Genomic DNA, 20,536 nt, shown 5'->3' with positions numbered 1-20,536 from the left:
TTCAACTGGCCTTCAGCCACACTTCGGTTACCCACGATCTCCAGCCAACCTGAATGGCAAGTTAATGTAGGTCCTCCGTCTCTTTACGAAGTTGAAAAAGCCATAGGAAATCTGAAGCGAGGGAGAGCAGCAGGCCCTGACAGGTTTACTCCTGAGATTTTTAAGGATGGTAGTCCAGTATTAGCAGTGAGATTAACTGAGGTCTTAGGTAGAATTTGGGAACTGGACGTAATCCTATCTGACTGGTCTCAATCACTGATTGTGCCAGTCTATAAGAAAGGACAAAAGTCCTGTTGTGACAATCACAGAGGAAGCAGTTTGACTAATATAGTGTCTAAAATATTAGCTTCAATAATACTTCGACGCCTAACTAAAGCTCGTAAAGAGCAGACTAGAGAAAATCAGGCTGGTTTTCGACCTGGACGTGGTTGCATAGATCAGATATTCACACTACGTCAGGTTCTAGAACACAGACACACATTCAGACGCCCCACAATGGTAGTATTTCTCGACCTTAAGGTGGCATTTGACTCTGTTGATCGTGGGGCTCTATGGCAATGTTTTGTCACTGAAAGGAGTACCAAAGAAGTACATTAACCTTATAAAGGTTCTCTACTCGAACACAACTGGTAGAGTGAGAGCTTATGGCGAACTGTCATCAGAATTGATTACCTCAAGTGGTGTTCGTCAGGGCTGTCCACTCTCTCCATTCTTGTTTAACTTTGTCGTTGACGTACTTTTAGAGATAACACTCTCCTCATCTAAATTTTCAGGGGTTGAACGTCTACCAGGAGATTCACTTTTTGACCTAGAATATACCGATGACATAGTTTTATTTGGTGAAGACGCTGACAAAATGCAGAGTCTTCTGATCACTCTAAGCAACAATGCAAGCATGTTCGGCATGCAATTCTCCCCCTCGAAATGTAAGATGTTGCTTCAGGATTGGGTTGCATCGACAACCGAACTAATGATAGGGAGTGAAGTAGTTGAGCGTGTCGACCGCTTCACTTATCTTGGAAGTCTCATCAGCCCTTGTGGTCTGGTGTGTGACGAAATCTCAGCACGGATACAGAAGGCTCGACTAGCTCTTGCCAACTTGCGTCATTTATGGCGTAGGCGAGATATCCGTCTATCAACCAAAGGACGTGTTTACTGCGCAGCAGTTCGTTCCGTCCTACTTTATGGCAGTGAAACATGGCCGGTAAGAGTAGAGGATATTCGTAGGTTAATAGTATGTATCATAGGTGTCTTCGAAATATTGCTCGTATATCGTGGGACCATCGAGTAAGTAATGCAGTTGTTAGGAAACGAGTACTATGTAAGGATGGCAAATCAATTGATGAAGTAGTGAAACTTCATCAGTTGAGATGGCTGGGACACGTGTTACGTATGCCCAACGACCGACTGCCTCGACGTGCTATGTTCAGTGGTATAGGAGTAGGTTGGAAGAAAGCTAGGGGCAGCCAGACCAAAACATGTCACAAGTCCGTCCATAAAGTCACTGACAAGTGACGTGAGTCATGCTGGTAGGTGTAGACTACCTGGTTGGAGACCGCGAGATGATATATATACTACATCACTTATCACTGTTTATTCTCACTTCATATATTCCCATTTTTCAACTTATACAGCAGCTCGCCCATGGTGGAAACTGTTCTATCTAAACGATCTCGAGTCACTGCCTGGTCGGGAGTTGAATGCTTATACCGAATACAAATACTGAAACAGTCTTTCTGAAACCACGTACGCCATTCAAACTATCTTCCTTCAACGTTCTCACACTAATCCAAATCGGACAACAGATAGGGCTGGATATATCTTTAGAAAGTCTTATTATCGACATTTGCTGCCTACCCGAGACCGAGACCCGTATTCAAGACTTTAGTGAAGTACTACGAATTCGCTCTCCATCTGTCGCTTCAAAAGGCTTGTTTTACGAGCGTTTATCTGGGGACCCTGTGACATCTTCGTCTGGTCTTGCTGGCGTTGGTGTCGCACTAAGCGCTAGAGCTGAGGCAGCACTAATCAATTGGATCCCCTTTAACAGTCGGTTATAAGCTGTTAGATTAGGAAGTTCCATCAAAGTGAGAAGAAATCAGTGTGAGAAACGATGTCTTTTCGTTATCTTCGCCTATGCCCCGATAGATTGCAGCCCGGATGCAATCAAGGATGAATTCTACCATCAATTAACTGTTCTTCTCCAGAAAGTGCGTTTGACAGATATTGTAATTCTAGCCGGAGACTTGAATGTTCAGGTCGGTCGTCTGGGCACAGAAGAGAGTCGTTTAGGTGGCCGATAGGGACTTGTTGGTCGCAAGTCAGATAATGGTGACCGTCTACTGCCACCGTGCTCAGACCACAACCTGTTTCTGGCTGACACTAACTTCTGGCACATTCATCGCCGATGTGCCACCTGGCATCTTCCCTCTGGTTCTCAAGCCTGGATTCAGATTGATCACATCGCGATCGGCTACCGCTGGAGTGGTTGTGTACAAGACTGCCGCTCCTTTTGGAGTACCTATCTGAACTCTGATCATGCCCTGGTCTGCGCCAATCTCACCTTATTTTTCAATGGCCAACGAAGTGACCGCCACCAAAGGATTGATGTCAGCAAGTTGATTGTAACTTCTGTTGCTAGTAAGTATCGAACCGAGCTAGCTTCTAGGCTAGCTACCGTTCCGCCGAAAAGTATAGATCAGCATTGGTTGCGACTTCATAACGCCATGAAGCTGGCGATTAAAGTCTCCAGCTCCCAGCTGATGAGAAAATTAGGAAAAGACGTTGGAGATAGCTAGGGTATACATTACGGAAATCATCAAACTGCATCACGAGGCAAGTGCTTACCTGGAGTCTTGAAGGGAAACGGAAAAGAGAAAGACCGAAGAACACACTGCGTCGATAATTGGAATCAGACATGAAAAGGACGAATAGCAAATGGAAAGGACTGCCCAGGACGAAACTGGATAGAGAATAGTTGTGGGCACCTATGCTCCTCCACGAGGGGTAACAGATGTAAGTAAGTAATAATGATTATTGGTACCGTTTTTTTTCTACCACATATTTTTCTATTGCCACTTGAATAGTAAACGCTTCATCAACATATTTACATCACTTAAAGATGAAACGTATATATCGGAGTCTCTATCTCTCTTTGCTAATTTGTCTGCAGTTCGACTACTAACTTGCTCTAATTACCAATGGTCAATAAAACAACATTTCTGTATAGCTGACAATTCATTAAACGATAGTCAAATTTCCAATATATCATTAACATGGGATCATCATGCTTACAGTGCAGATTTGTCAGCTCTTTATTGTGCTATATCAATTAATGAGTCGTTGCCTAATGATAATCAAGTTAACAGTAAGACGTTATTGCAATGCTGGAAAATGAATAACGTTTATAATTCATCGTGCATATTAACAAATTCTAATGTAAATACAATAACATCATTAAATTCTGGTCTTGTTGCAGTAATCAATGGAAGTAAGCCTTTTAATTATGTTTTTACTATTTGTTCACTATTAAAATTCATTCGTTATCGCAAATAGATGGAATGCATGTGACTAACTTTGAAATCTAGGATGTGCGTTTCATCCTATTTGGGACTTGTCAGCTGGATGTGCCTGCATCCTAGAGTTGATTTTCGCTCGGGGACTCGAACCCCAGTACAGTCTGCTTAAAACTCCATCGCATTAACCACTTAGTTACTGAGTTTAGATAGCCACTCATTTATGCATCAGGTATGCGATTCAATTCAAATTAAAATGGTTTGAATTATCGCATTGTTAATATTTTCGGCTGAAATTTGATCAGTCTTGATTGTATTCTATATCGACTGGTATCAATAATCGTTATGTCGAGACAACCCACACAGAATGCCCATATTCTAATCAAGTCAAAACACATCGACAACGGAATAATCCAAACCATTTCAAATTGAATTATTAATTGTCATATTCATGTCTATTTGGATATAAGATTTTTGCAACAACCGGTAAACCATATTGTTCGTATGTAGAGTATCTGAAGTTTTTATAGGTGCTAACAGCTGTAAGTTATACCCGTTTAAATTTGTATAATTGATTAATAAAATACTTAATTGTAAAATACCAGTTCGGAAGTATCATCATACTAGGTAACTTTGTATTTACTTTATTATAATATATTTTCTGTGATTACATGGCGTATGCAAATGTGAACTGATGTACATAGTACATTATTTTATCTACCTTAACTCATATGACAGTTGTTAGAACATTATTTTCAACTGATTGAGAACATTTTTTACTGATTAATGTGTCGATAGAATGTAATCATCATTTATCTTCGCCTAATTAGATGGCCACTGTTTAGGAAATCTTAAATTAGAAGAAAATAATGTTCAGTGCTTCCAAGTGCTTACTGATTTTCTGATGGACATTATACTGTTTGAAGAAAAAATGTCTTTAAACTAAATAGTTTTTGCACAAAACTTTCATGAATCAAAATTTGTAACGGGAAAACGAGACAATTTACTCAGGATGCAAATGTACCAACATTAACAGTGAGAAACGATATAAACCCTTACAAATCCAATTCATATCCGCTTCAAAAGTTACTAAATTTCTGGACCCAGTAGCTCCAGTGGATAATGATATGTTTGCATTTGAAACTAAAGGTATCGGATCGGAATTAATATGAACATGAACTTAGAGATACAGGTAAATTCTGCTAAAGAATCCTCAATCGAATGGAACATGTGTCCTAGCTTATTGCTCGACACTATTCGAATTAAAAAAATTACAGATTATAGTTTTTTAATGAGTTTGTAAGGATTCGAATGCTGATTGATTATTAAAGTAATGAGTAGAATGATGATCGTTAGATAATTCAAAGTAATGCAATGTGGGGCTGACTGCTTACGAAACCAAAGCTTTGGAGTGAACAATTATCAGTAAACTACATAACTATCCAACAAAATATGCTTTTTCTTCTGCAATAAAATGATATGTGAAATAGTAAACACAGAATCAAGTATGATCAGATTTCCCTTAACAAACAGGTGATTAAAAGAAATATACTCTTTTTTAGTTGCTCATCCTTCAATGAAATCCTTGTGTGTCCAACCTAAATAAACTTCCAAAACTTGTTTGATTGTCGCTAAGATTTAAAGGTTTCTTGACGTATTATTTCTATTAAATGAGTATATTTGTTCATTATTTCAATAATTTTTTATCAATACACGTAGAAATGCTACAATTTATAATAACAAACTCTTATTTCACTTCTCGTTTCGTTTCTTTATTTCCATATTTCTCACCTTAGATACCGTCGAGATGAGTTGTTTTGCTTATTCAGTTATTCCACCTCCAATGTTTGCAACACGACTGGTATTTTATTCAAATGGTGTAAATCAATCTAATAAGACACAGTGTAATTTCACTCCATCTGTTTCATCTGTATCTATTCCTAGTTTATGGTTGGGAAATGAATCGGATTCGCCAAACAATGTTATGCCTATATTAATTCAAACAGTCGACTGTCAGTCATCCAAAAATGTATTTCCAAATACGTATTTTATTACTATCACAAATGGAACCTCTTTAGAGAAGGAGTCCTTTTGTAATGGTGAGGTGTACTCTGAATGGCATAATGGAGGAAAAAATATTGCACCTTGGCCAAAAACTGTTGTTAAAATCGAGTGAGCCTCTTTTACTGAATATTATAACTTTGTATCAGACAACGTCACACGATGAACTGTAGAATCAAAGTAACTTCAAGATGTTCTGCTATTTGACCTACCGTTTCGAAAAACATCGGACGATATATATATCATACTAGACTAATCCATTTGGATATGTATGTGGGATTTCCTTGATGAGATGAATAACCCACCAATTTACAGATTCCTCACCCATCATCTCTGTCCATGTGATCTGTCGGGGCTTTGTCGATGTAACATAAAGATCATTTTTAGTCTAAGAGATTAGGGTCTTCTAGTTGATCGAATGTTCTTTTGCAAACAATTGTGGAATAAATCGCCATCACATGTTGAGGTAGAGAAAGTCCTTCTTGTTGACTACTCGATGCGAGAGTTGACTGTCAGTTGGTATGTAGTTAATTCTAATCTTGTAAATCATTTTTATCTCTCTTTTTACATTATGAATGTAAAAAATTGTTACACATCAAATCTAAAATCATAATCGAATGATTCAGACTTTATGATCAATGTCTCTGAAATGATAGAGACGTCCCATGGAGTCCTATTTTGTGCTTAGGGGAATAGACTTAGTCCTCATCATCAATTACCGTCACATGAAAGCTTCTTAAACGACTTGTGCAACATATTTTCTAACTGTCCAAGTGTATATAAGTCTCTCATATATTCAGTCAATCAAACTGTCTTTTTTATTACTGTATTTCAATTCCGTTCTTTTTTTTTCTCAAATTGTATTCCAGTATGGATAGACTGTTCAGTGAATGCAACAGCAATGACGAATCATTGAAATCTTTAATCTTAACTGAGTTAAAACGGAAGAACACTTGTTTATTTAGTCCATTGAGTTGTTTCGCCTGGTTAAGTCTTTATGAAGTATTATTTATTGGTGCGGATGGTCTACTATTAGGTTATTTGAACATGAAAAATCTATATGCTAGTGATGGTAATGTAAATGGACGGTAAGTTTATATATATATGCATATATATATACAATTACAGGTTTGAATTACTCGTATTGGTTATGTTTGAGGAGTCTTTGTTGACATCCAGTTGACGAATCCTATATAGGACGAAACAACCTTCCTAAATTCCACTGTCAGCCTTAATTCAAATATACTAATATTATAAAATAATCGTTTATTAAATATTTTATGAATCCACATCTTCCTGATTATTATCTCCTTATAATGTGATTACAGTAGTGTTTCGATCATCAAATGTTAAACATTCCTTTTTATTTTGAAGCGAACAACAACTAAGATTTGAGCAGAATAACATCATTTCATTTTCTTTTGTTAATCTCTTATCAACTGTGACAACCCATAGTATTTTAAAATCAAAATTATGCATAAAAGTCAAAATACTTATACAAGTTAGGTAGGTTGGTTAGAAGTGAATATATATCATCATGGTGGAGCAAAGATTCAAATAGAGTCAATACAAATATTAAAAAAAACATTAAAAATACATGTGATGTTTAAGAGGGAATATTTCGTAACATCAAGAGTAGTAGTAGCTAAAAAACATCATAGATCGTTAGTAAGGAATTGTAGTGATGGTTGAATTTCATTGAAATCATGAACTGATCTGAGTTAACCAACCTTTTAAAACCTGGAAGCACTAGACGGCTGCGCAATGTTGTGGATTAATTGGAGCTAGACATTAACACCTTTGGATCTCGACTCAATGTTCTAGAGGTTATGCGTTCGCACTTGAGACCGTTGTTTGTTTCGATTCCTGCATGCGAAGTTGTGGATGCGCACTAATTAGGAGTCCCATACTACGATAAGGCGGCCATATATATATATATATATATATATATATATATATATATATGCAGTATGTTGTAATTGATTACTATTTTTTTCATCCCTCAGCTGGTTACTCAGAGCTTCTTCATCTGCTCAGGAATTTAAAACACTCTTGGAAAGAAACAACAGTAAATTTGCCAGAATAACTACTATTTGTTGTACTATTGATAGACGTGTTTGTGTTCAAATGTCCAATGGTACTGTTTACATTTATTCTGTTCAAGATATACTAAGTAGGTTTGAAACTTCTTTTTGTCAGATATCCAAATTATTTTGACAATGAAAGTTTTGGAAAATAATTTCAAACTTTATTGTAATGAAAAATTTTGTTTTTCGTTACGAACTAATGTTCTCATCTTGTGAACCTTTGAAAATCAGCCAACCCATGAAAAATGTTACATCGTTATCGTTATGGTTGTTCAGGATTGTTGAGTAAAGTACATGCCAAACACATATCACTAGATCGAATGCATAACCTTGAATATAATTTTGATCTTTTTATTATATAAGTATCCCAAATTATCTTTTGTTTCAACACTGTGTCTGTGGTAGTTTTAGAGGATTTAATACGATTCTAGAATTGGTCTCTTGCGTAGTTCAATGTGATTAGCGCTTGTCTTTTTTTCACTTGGATTTATCATAGTACACGTTCATGTAAAATTAACTCTTCCATAAATTTTCATTAATAAGTGAGAGCTACTTAACACTATATGACTGATTGATCATCGATTGTTTCGAACGCCCTGAATTACCGCTTCCTTTATAATTACTGCGACTAGTGAATAATTGTCTTACTGCTAGGTTGCTCTTAACTGATTGTAAAAATTTTGTTCACATTAGATAAGTTCTTTGGAAATATTGACTCATTATGTGTATAGACTACCTCGTTGGGGTCCGCGCGATTGTCGTAACCACTGTTTAGAGAGTTTGAATTACAGGGCTCAAAATCGTTTGCACTGGCACAGGTGCATCTATTTTTTGTCTTCCCCTAAATTGTAAGCTTCTGAATTACTCATAACGTCTTGTGTGTTCATTTTACTAATTTATGTTTTTTGGAATTGTGTTTTCGATGCCTAAAATTTCTATTACCACTGATACTGTTACTACCTCTAATACTCTGGGATTCGGCCTAACAATTTAATCTTTCTGTAGTATTGAGGTGTGAAAACTTGGACCGATGTACATACGTGCCAGGTTCTATATTGCAACTGACTGACTGATGTATAAGAATAATGCACATTTTTTGCCATAAATGTTCATATTTTATTTTTGTTTTAATTGATTATATCTGATAACAGCGTATACTCATGCGCTTTCTGTTGTAGTTTCTTTTATTACGACCCAACTACTATTGCTTAGTAATGTCGGACACTACTTCACTCGACAAGTCCCCAAATCAGAACATGGTTTAACAGTAATTTAATTATATTTCAAACAAAATGGTTGGATGAAAGTAGGGATCGCAATGAGAGAAACGTCAGTATATTTTTAGTTTTTATATAAGAAGATTCTAGAGTCCTGCTTAAGTGTCCACTAGCGCTGATTGAATAAGGAATAACCAATCAGTGTCCCCCAACATAATCCTATATGGATCGTGCTTCAATACAATCTATATCTTGCTTACACTTTCATAAAATGCTTGCAACGTATTACGAAGCTTATTTCTAATAAACTTAGGTATTACCACAACATGGCTCCGTTCATTTTCTTCATTCCCTTTTCCTTGAATAAACTGGTTTAGATTACCATAGGGTTAATGCATTAAATATATTCGTTGATAAAAATGGGTATTATTATTGGCTTTATTCGATATTATATTTTTGGTACAATATAGAATTCTCAGCACAAAGTATTTCAACAAGTTTCCTTTTCTTATTTCTTGATCGATCCTGGCGATATATATTAAGTGATCGCCAGTTAGTTGTCATTAGTTCAGGAATCGACATCTGAATAATATTCTTTTTTTTTCAATGCATATTGCCAGCCACCATAATGCCGCCAATTATACTTTTTTACATGTACATCGAAAGGTCGTAAACTTTTCATAAACGCGCCTAAATAGGTTATTCGATTTATAGACATAATAATGTGTTAAAATAAACAAAAAAAACTGATAACTTGTTGAAATATTTAGATGTCAGTAACAGGTAGCCAGATATTCAAGCAGGCCGCCTTAAAGATGATCAATCGTAAACATCCATTGTTTAACAACTTTCTATGCATATTTTTGAGTATTCACAAGGGAAATATTTGTAAAACAGGACCATTGTTTGAAGTTTGCATGTTTTTTTGTTGAAAATTCTTTATTTATGCTATCAAATATTCTTCTTCTTCTTGTTATTATTATTAATGTTACTGAAGTTGGCTATTAGTGTTTCTTCGTCAATAATTGTGTTGGTCATATTTTGTTTTGGTATGTGTTTGAGCAGATGATTTTTCAAAATACTTCCACCTATGTATCTAAAAATTTTAAATACAAAGCAGCAGATGCCTTATGTCCTTCTACTATTGTTTTAGAATTAGAATTATTCTGAGCATCCTCTGGCCCCTAAGTTAACTTTTTCATACCCAATAAATTATTTTAAGCTTTGTATGTCTACCTTAGTTGGATCGATTCTTCAACGTAAAAAGGCATTAAAGTGAAGGGGCAGCCAAACAAAAATGTGGCATCAGTCCTTGAAGTTATTAACTTCTAGTCTAAGCCATGTTGGTAAAGACAGACTACTTGGTTAGGGTGCGCGCGGCTATCATACCCAATGGTTGAAGACTAGGGGTAACATGGCTCAGCATCCACAATGGCGTAGGTGTATACACTTTTTGTCTTCTCTTAAACTGTGAGATTAAAATCGCTTTATACCTTTATTTCAACGTACTTATTCTTTCTTCCTGTATTATACACAATCTTTCATTTATATATTACTACTATTGAAGTAACTACTTCTATAAATTTGGTGTTCATCTTGTGCTGATAAGCTGTGGCAACTTGGACCGATGTATATATGTGCCTGGTCTTACGTTGTAGTTGACTAACTGACTGAGGTAACTCCATCCTTTTGTATTTAAAGACTGGAGGTGATTTGGGTTTGTATCCACCAACTTATATATTCACTTAATTATTATTATTTATCAAAGAAGTAAAATCATTTTCAACAAAATTGATGCAAGTATGGAATTAAAAATTTATCTCAATGAAATAACATATTGAAATATTGACAAAAATGTTTTATGATATGTTTCTTATTATGAATCTATCTTTATCTGTATATACGAATATTGGTCAATATTAAAATGAATAGTTTAACAAAAAATTTTATTTTGATTATCATCCTGTAAAAGTCCTGACAAGTTTGCTTGGACGAAACGTTAGAATTACTTGAATTTCAATTGTTGAGATTATTTCAAATACAATTTTCATATATAATAGCATCTTTATCTGTGTTGTTAATGGTTGGAAGAAAGTTAGGGGCGGCCAAACCAAAACGTGACATCAGTGCTTGAAGACACTAACATCTGGTCTGAGCCATATTGGTAGATGCAGACTACTTGGTTAGGATCCACGTGACTGTCGTAACCAATGGTTGGAAACTCTTGGTGACATGACTCAGAATCGATCACAATGGCGTCGGTGTATACACTCTCTATCTTCCCTTAAACTAAGAGATTAAAATCGCTGCATATTTTTCTTTCCACGTACTAATTCTTTCTTCCTGTACTATATCCTTATTGCAATCTTTGTTTTATATATCACCACCTCTGAATTAACTACTTTTATGAGTCCGGTGTTCATCTTGTTGTGTTAATGAGGTATGGCAACTTGGACCGATGTATATATGTACGTGGTCTTACATTGTAGCTGACTGACTGTTAATTTTTACTGAAAAAAAACTAATCAAATTACTATGTTTGTGTGTAAATATTGCAACTACAGATTATTCATAATGTTGTTATACATTAAATTCATTTTAGATAACAATTATTGTTATGAAATTCTACAAATGAATGAATTCAACATTGATAATTTACATTCTTATAATCCATTAAATTGTATAATACAATTTCCATCTAATTGTGAACAATTATTATGTATACCAGTATTTGATGAATACAATTCTAATATTATCCAATTGAATTCATCAATCATAACAGTTAATTATTCTGCTTTAATTTTATTTGGTTTTAATAAATCAACACATTGTTTATTCGCTGCTGTTTTACCAAAACAACATAATACTGGACATTTTCAACAAAATAATATTATTGCATTAAATATTACAGATTCCTGCTCTTCATTAATTGGATTATCAGAATTTTTAATTGTAACTAATGTAAAAAAATTGTTAATATGCGTTTCATTAGTATTTAATGTATCACAAATTAATGATCCAAATAGTCTTTTAAAAGGTAATACATTTTATATTTGAGTTTAATATAAAACAACAATATTTCTATGTATTGTATGAATTGTTAATGTTAATGGTAATTTTAGATAATGTTTATTTATTTATTTACTTGAACACATAAATATTGGTACAAGAGGGCACCAAATATATATGCGCCACACAAATCTCATTCGATATGTTGAGGGCTGTGATACTGCCCGGGTGCCCAAACCGAAGCAGGTGGTTTTCTTAGAGGGCCACTCCCCGAGCCTTTGACCAAACGGTCTAGCCCACAAGGCAGTGGAGCATCGTGGGGAGATGCAGTCCCATGGTAGCCGGTAACCAACTTCCCTGGCAGAGGCTGTATTCGCGTGGCCATGTGAGAGCATTTCTAGAGGGTGGACGGGCCCACCCCACTCTCGGCCATACCAGGGCATTTGGGGGCATTTTAGATAATGATTATGAAATATCACAAATCGATTTAATTTGAAAATATAAACTATTGGATCCCAAATGATCTAAATGTTCAAGGTTTGCTGAGTTCTTTTTTCTTCTTTAGCATAATTTTGTATGTACATTTTTAAGAAATCCTATCCAGCACTTTCTAGTTTTCAATGGTTCCCTATTTACAGTTAGTTCATAATATAAATGAGAAAATTCAACAGTCTTCACAAATCTCCATTCTAATAACTTCTGGTATTTTAGTTATTTCTAAGATGTAAGTGATGATATAAGAATGGTTGCTTTCTTATTACAGAAAAGGAGGCTTTCCGATTTATTAACATGAAACATCGATTACTGATCGATAGATGATGGATATTCCTTACATCACTCCGAGATCCAGTATACCTTACATCAGAACGCTGAGAAAGGTATTCGACTGGATAGGAAGCATAGCAGATGGGAATTAATATCAAAAACAGTGGTAATCCAAAAATGAGAGACATAGTTCAAATAGAACGAAGGCAGTTGAAAAATGAAAATTTAGAAGTGCATCAGTAACTTATGCAGCTGAAGCACTATGATCAAGTGCGGCTATCGATGTGATAATCTACTTTCTGACCTAACGACTATGTACATTCTTGAAGTCTAACCAACCCAACTAATTAGAAGGAGTAAACAGAGACTGCATAGATAATCCCTATCACTCAAAAAGTCAAACTAATACATACTTTGAGGTAGATAACTGATGTGCCCTCCATTTGAGTTCCCATATTTGAACTGAACCCAAGAAACCAGACCGACCTGTTTTCTTTCAAGAGGGAAATGTGATATAGCAAGCCAATCAGAGATCGTCCAAACGACAAAGTTATCTGTCTATTCTGTTTAACCGTAAAATGCTTCCTCCTTACACTTAAGCTGATTGGGCTTGTTCATAGAAAACTTGTGTATATTAGCATCACATTCTGATAATGCACATTACAATAATTTAACCCAGATTTTTTCAGTAAATTCGTTTGGATAGTTAATTTTTTATTTACAATATATCACAGTCATTTGCATCTGATTACCATATAAACTTGGGATATTGTAGGTTTTGTCTTGTTTTGCTTGGTGGATTCAAGCATCATATTCAGATCAAGATTTCTTAACCTACTGGCACAGCTTAATCCTACGTCATCATTGTTGTATCCAATCGAAATAATTGATATCACATCCTAGTGTTAGTGTTCGCACATAGAGATTCGAATTCACTGCTTGTCGCCTCAAATTCTAATGTGCTATCCAATGAACCACTGACTTGTTCAAGGGGGGATACATTTTAGGTTTGCATTGTTTGATTGTTGATGTATATCCAGGATTGAATTTTTATCTGTGATAATCCAAAGGTAAACAAAGCTCTTTCCTTTGCAAAAATTTTCCCTAAACTCAAATCCTTAATGACCGTTCGGAATATTCCCGTTTTCGTCTATTTTTCTCTTTTTTTTCTGCCATTATCTCAACATAGAATTACTTTCACGATTGAATATTCCTTCTGAATTGGACGCCAGTACACGTAAACCACCGCGTAACTGGTATAATGATAATTTACATCCAATCGAATCCGGTGCAATCATTGTAACAGCGATACCAAATGATACCAAAGTCATACTACAAATGCCACGTGGGAATTTGGAAGAAATTCATCCTCGTGCTCTTGTACTGGCACATTTATCCAAATTACTTAATAAGTAAGCTAGGTTATCATTATTATCATTATTATTGTTATAAATGCCTTGGTAAGGCCGAGAGTGGGGAGAGTCCGCTCTCCCTCTCGAAATGCTCTCACATGGCCACGCGTATATAGCCTCTGCCAGGGAAGTCCTACTCACTGCCTTCTCGCACCACGGGTGTTGTTTACGAGAATGAGAGGAAGAAAAGCGAATGTCCGGCGCTTTAACCGGATTCCAAACCAATGGTGCACATGGGCTCCAGTATCCTGAGGGAACAAATGGCGTATGAACCAATCGTTGGTCACCGGCTACCATGGGACTGCATCTCCTTACGATGCTCCACTGCCTTGTGGATCAAACCTTCAGGTCGAAGGCTCGGGGAGTGGCCCCCTAAGAAAACCACCTACTTCGGTTTGGGCACCCGGGCAGTATCACAGCCCTCAACATATCGAATGAGATTTGTGTGGCGCATATGTATTCGGTGCCTCCTTGTACCAATATCTATGTGTTAAATAAATAAATAAAAGGGGTTTGAATTATTTCATTAAGGAATAATGATAATTACTACTGGAAAAACTACTCTTGCTTTAATGCTCATTCAGACAAGTCATATTTACAATCATTTGATAACATTTGTTTTTATTTCTTTTATACTACGTCACTTAACTATTCTCATCTTGCGTATTTTATATTTCAACTCCTAGAGCAGCTCGCCTATGGTGGAAATCCTGTCCTAACTAGGCGACCTTAACTCACTGACTGGTCAAAAGTTATATGCTACCACCGAATACGAATACTGAACCAGTCTTCCTGAAACCATGTATACCATTATGTGCTGCATCATGACTAGATTGTCACAGGCTAACCATGTCATGGGTTTCTATTTTGAATAAACGGACTGTGACTTGCAGTGAAATTAAGTCTGTTTTTCGTCATATCTGAGATCCATACGCCGGTTGTACTTCGATCTATGTGTTGATGTTCACATTGCGATTTAAATTTCAATATCTTTTCTGTTTATGCACCCCTCACGTTATTCACCAAGCAAGCCACTTTAGTTAACTATTAACCTGCTCAACAAGTTATAATGTTTTTGTTATAATCTGAAAGAGTTTACATTTTTCCTGGTTTCGATATTCTCAACCGCTACCTACAATCCATCAGTTCTAAGTATTAAATCTAATGTTACTTCAGTGATTTTCTGAGGACTGTTTATTCTTACTAATTTGATTCTTTACGCATCATTTCATCGTATATATGTTATGACCTTGGATGTCTTGTTTTGCTACCACGCGACCTATCGACCAATCCGAATACGACTTATACGAATCTTCGCACTAGGCCAACCAATGACGTTCAACCGGTGTGGGCAGTTTAGTGTCCTTATTGGTCCTATGTCCTACGAGCCCTTCCACTTGAGTCCAGAACAAGATACCAGCTTCCGAATCAGAGCAGATCGTTTATTTCAGGCATACTTAGTTTATATATCAATCACACAGACCGCAACGTACCATAAAATAGGAAATAATATTTGTACACAAATAAGCCCAAAAAGTGGCTGTGAATGTGGGAGGCAGTAGTTAGTAAACTGAACATAACTTAAGAACCGTAAATCGTACAATAATAAATTATAGGCCAAAATAAAGCTTGTCATAAGAGGGATATAAATATACATAGTGTAATTGTTGAGTAGTTATACAATAAGAATATCAGTCCATGAATAGTCCTCGGAAGTTACCTGTAACTTAATCTCCACTCGGATATAACAATATATAAATACTGTTATGTTTTATTTTTTAAAAATAATTTTTATTTAAGTAAACAATATGAACAAGCTGTTAAAATGATGCGTCGTCATCGGATCAATTTCAATTTATTACATGATTATAACCCTAATTTATTTCTATCAAATGTCAAACAATTCTTACAATCAATTGACGATCCTGATTTGATCACATTATTTATATCTGATCTTGTGTAAGTCAAATCCTATCTATCTATCTGTTTATATATATATTCATTACATGTACTTGTTAATAGTTCTAAACGAGTACTGCCGTGTTATTTCAAGCTCTGACCGTTCTATAAATAAGATTATAAATTTAAACTCTGCTTTATACCTTGTTTAGATAGAAGGATATCATCACCATCGGTTCTTATACAAATAGTACAGTTCAACTCAATGTATACACGAATTTTTACTTATCGACTATGTTGGTTTAATTGTGAAATCAAAACGCGCACATAATTTAGTGTATTTGATTAGATCAAAAGAATAAGTTAATTAATAATGCTGTCAGTTTTCATCGATTGAAGTGATAGGGTGGTCAGTTATTTAGCAAATCGCTTCCTGCTATTATCATAGTAGTATGTGGGTTAAAAAGTAGAAGAAATATACGCCTTTCAAGTTTTATGTTAGTCTTTTACCACACACACAGACAAACAGATATTATCATCATAAAGCCTGGAACAGATGTGCATTAGCCCAAGTTACCATACTTCATTAGTTTGGTGAGATGAATATAACAAAAGAGATCAAAATAATGTACAGAAAAGACTAAATTTTGGTAATATGATTTGAAAAAACAGAGCGAAACGGTACATACTCAGGGATACTGGAATTTAAGATCGACAGGAAAATAAGGAATTGATGTAACCTACCCCATTGTGAAAGATGCTGAACCATTTCACTCAATGTCGTCAGCCACTACTCGTGATTATCACACGGACGTCAACCAGTTAGTGTTCACCTAACATACATGGCTCAGACCAATGGTCATTGACTTCATGAATTAGTGCCATGTTTTAGTTTGGCCTCCCTTATCTTTATTTCAACTTCTGCATTAGCAAGCATCACTCGTTGAGGTAGACGGTGGTCTGTCATACACAATACATGCTCCAACTACCTCAGCTGATAAAGACTCACTACCTTATCAACCGATTTGCCATCTTTACTTTGTAACCTATGCTTTATGTCAACATTGTCACATATATACAAATAATTATTTCAATTAATTGATTACCCATGTGATCACCAATGTCCTAGTCTAAAACTACCGTTTATTTGGTGTTTTTCTTTCATTGCACTTTTAACCTTTATTAATCCTGTCTCATTTTCTTTTCTTTTTTTCTATCGAAAATTCTAGTGAGGAAGATGTAACAGAAACAATTTATCATAAATTTTATTCTAAATCTTCCGAGCGCCATCGATCAACTCTAAAAACATCTAAGCTTGACCGAATAACTGATATTCTTATTGATGAAATGGAGAAGCATAATCCAACCAAGTAAGCACTTGAAAGTCCTTTCGAATAAAAACAAGTTAATTTAGAGGTGTGTGTGTTTTGTAACTTGGACTGATGCAATCTTTCTTTACTACCATTGAAGTAACTGCTTCTATGAATTTAGTGTTTTCTTGTTGTGCTAATGAGGTATGGCAACTTGGATCGATGCATGTATGTGCCTGGTTCTGTGTTGTAGCTGACTGACTGAAGTGTGTGTGTATGCATGTACATGTGTTGAAAATTGCACGTCATCTTGAAGTAAATGCCTGAGTACTTATATAAAGTGCCAATTTTGTAGAATAATGAATCTGACAGTTTGCTAATTCTTTCCATAACTTGTGCGTTAATACTATGTAATGGGTGAGATAGTTTAGCTATTTTTTACCAAAGTTCATATACGTTAGAATTCTGATTTCTAAAAAAAGCCGACCTACAGTTTCTGGCTGATCGCTTAGGAAAATTCTGAGTTGATTAATACATCAGAATACAAATATTAAATAAGTCATTAAACCATCATTTCAATCTATGTAATAAGTATTAGTGAAATACTCATAGCTTCCATTTCGAACAATGAGCATAAGCAGCTTCATATGTCTTCCTATATAACAACCAATCTGAAAGTCAGGTCCTCAAGAGAATATTCATTTGATACACCAATTGAAATTAATAACCTCTATTACTTATTTACTTTGATTTTTCACTGAGTTATCACCAATATCATGTCTACCTAGCTACTAATATTAAGCGAATCCTATCGATCAAGACAAAATATTTTACACTATCCTAATGACTCGATACCAAGTGCACTGTGTTTCCTGTTAATGGCCGTGATCGACTTGACATATATTGCGTATCAGTACCTTTACAATTTTCTTTCTAGTAATCTGTAAGTAGTATGTAAAGTCCAAGAAACAACTAGAGAAGGAAAATAGTCTTTGACTATGTTAAAGATGAAGAATGCTCGATGTGAGAAATTTCAAAACGCAAAAAAGATCAATTCAAATTTAGGAAAGAATTATTACTAGAGTAGTATTAATTACAAACAGGTTTTCAGCTATTAAACCATTTACAACATCCTTCTCTCTCTAAGAAGTTAATAATATAGTGTCTTTTGATCTGTTTGGAGTGAAAGCGTTTGCTATGTGTTGACTAGTAAGTGGAAGATATCTGTTGGTGTACGTCCAATGACTAAGTTGTTAGTGTAACTCAGCTAGTTGCAACTACCTGTTTACAGTTAACGGGATTGTAAAATTCAATCTTATATAACATTATTTCGTACATTATGTAGTCTAACTTTGTTCTGTAATTACGGATCTGAATATTGAAGAACTTGTGTGGGTTTCTGAAGAAATGTATCACCAACTGAGCGCTGTGCTTTTAAGGCGTTTAGTTCTTTCCTGATTAAAATTAATTCTACAACTCGTCATTATTTATAATGCTTTGTGTAAATGAAAAACTTTGTTGAGGATAGAACGTTCCTTTCTCTCTTAATCTCGAAATGTTTTCGAAAACATATCTTTAAACCTATATTAATTCCAACTACTTCTGTTGAATTCAAATTCTAGTATACACTAATAGCTATACATTTTTGTCGAGTTGCTTTCAAAACTGATATTATTGTCAGAAGTGTATGATCATTGGTTATTTGGTAATTTTAACCCTAACCTTAAATAATCTTTGTTTATCCGATAAGTCGTTATGTCGAAGTTTTTAATTAACATTTTTCATCTCTGGATTCATTTGATGAGTTTCTCGGTGGGTCTATCATCTGAAACCGATTAATTTTAGATTTGGTGTACAGTTTTGTGCACAAAATTATCCGTAAGGTCATTACCTCAGTTACTCAAGTAATTTTATCAATCAGTTATATTCCATTACAGAAAGGATGTCTTTTCAGTAAATTATGTTCTTAAATACTTTTCAGTGACTTCTCACTACTTCCGCCCGAAATCTACACTTGAAACCCCGAACAAAATACTAAAATTGAAAAGTACTCCTAAGGTTAGTTCAGGTGCAGAGGATAAAGATACTTACAAAATCATTTGTGGCATTGATATTCCAAAAGCTTTTGGAAAAATGCAAATATTCGTGAAAATATGTAATTATCCAAACACGTAGCACATTGCTTTCTTCGGAACGTCCTGGGATGTTTCTATAAAACCACTGCTTCAAACGATATATTTTCAAATTTCTATAAGCTTCTGGAAACTTCTTCAAGAGAATTATTTAAAGCTCTCTAAATTTTAGTATACCATAATGTTATAAATCTACTTATACCGTCAATACTTTCTTTCTGTCATTTACCACACACTTTTATACCTACTCTATTAATACAGATTGATTGTGCCAATTATAACTTGTTATGCAAAAAAGGTCCCACCAAACTATGAAGCTGGCTTACTAAGATTAAAACTTTTACATGGTAAGCCAAGTATCGAATTATAATACATGTGTATTGTATTTTTGTATTCTTAAAAACATTTTTTACGGAGTTGATTAATCAGTAAATATGCTTTCTGGTGCTTATTGTCGTTGTTTCTGTTATGTTCTGTCATTTAACTCAGTTACATGTATTTACTCTTTATACGATTTAATTATCCCAATATGAAAGAAGGAAAACTGAAATAAGTAGAAAAGTCCAATCGGTAGACTGAAATAATATATACACAAATCATTGTTACAGAATTTTTCTTCCATTTCATGAAAGCGCGTGCCTAATCGACAATCTTAACAATTTGCCTCGTTTTTAATCTTTCCATCTATTGTTTAAACTTGAGAGGACATGTGTGCATTGACGCGTAATATGCTTATACTACCCCAGTTTATCAGTTTTACATAATTACAGTACTAACATTTGCCTTCTTTGACTGGTTATCATAATTGATTTTATCTTTTCGTATGCTTTTGTTCCCATTGGCTGCTTTGTTCAGTTAAATTCTGACCATATGATTTATTAACATTTTCCTCATGGATTGCATATTTATCTAAATGCCATACCATTTGAAAGTTTTATGAGTAGATCATTCAACTCTAAAAAACATTACCAAGAAAGATTCACCTGAGATACAAATCTCCATTTTTTCCCATGAATGTATACTCATTCACTGAATTATTCAGTAAAAAACTTTCTAAGATATAATGCGCATATTACTGTCTCTTCAATTTAACTTTGTTGCTTACACGTGTATATGAATATCTTAATCA

General features: G+C 34.9%; 1 protein-coding gene across 2 annotated transcripts in view; it reads left to right on the top strand.

The window, feature by feature from the left end:
* Positions 1 to 20,536, top strand: part of MS3_00007369 (uncharacterized protein) — a 69,423-nt gene that overhangs the window by 9,499 nt on the left and 39,388 nt on the right. For both annotated transcript variants that reach the window (XM_051215634.1, XM_051215635.1), the window contains exons 8-16: positions 3,173 to 3,490; positions 5,312 to 5,687; positions 6,446 to 6,664; positions 7,583 to 7,749; positions 11,483 to 11,917; positions 13,844 to 14,066; positions 15,867 to 16,025; positions 17,195 to 17,335; positions 19,669 to 19,754. In XM_051215634.1, coding sequence (XP_051066164.1) covers positions 3,173 to 3,490; positions 5,312 to 5,687; positions 6,446 to 6,664; positions 7,583 to 7,749; positions 11,483 to 11,917; positions 13,844 to 14,066; positions 15,867 to 16,025; positions 17,195 to 17,335; positions 19,669 to 19,754 — 2,124 coding nt within the window. The remainder of the gene's footprint in view (positions 1 to 3,172; positions 3,491 to 5,311; positions 5,688 to 6,445; positions 6,665 to 7,582; positions 7,750 to 11,482; positions 11,918 to 13,843; positions 14,067 to 15,866; positions 16,026 to 17,194; positions 17,336 to 19,668; positions 19,755 to 20,536) is intronic.

Source organism: Schistosoma haematobium, chromosome 4 (assembly GCF_000699445.3).
Source record: "Schistosoma haematobium chromosome 4, whole genome shotgun sequence".
NCBI classification, from domain to species: domain Eukaryota; kingdom Metazoa; phylum Platyhelminthes; class Trematoda; order Strigeidida; family Schistosomatidae; genus Schistosoma; species Schistosoma haematobium.
The sequence above is the reverse complement of the archived record's forward strand: the minus strand, read 5'-3'. Positions and strand labels throughout refer to the sequence as shown.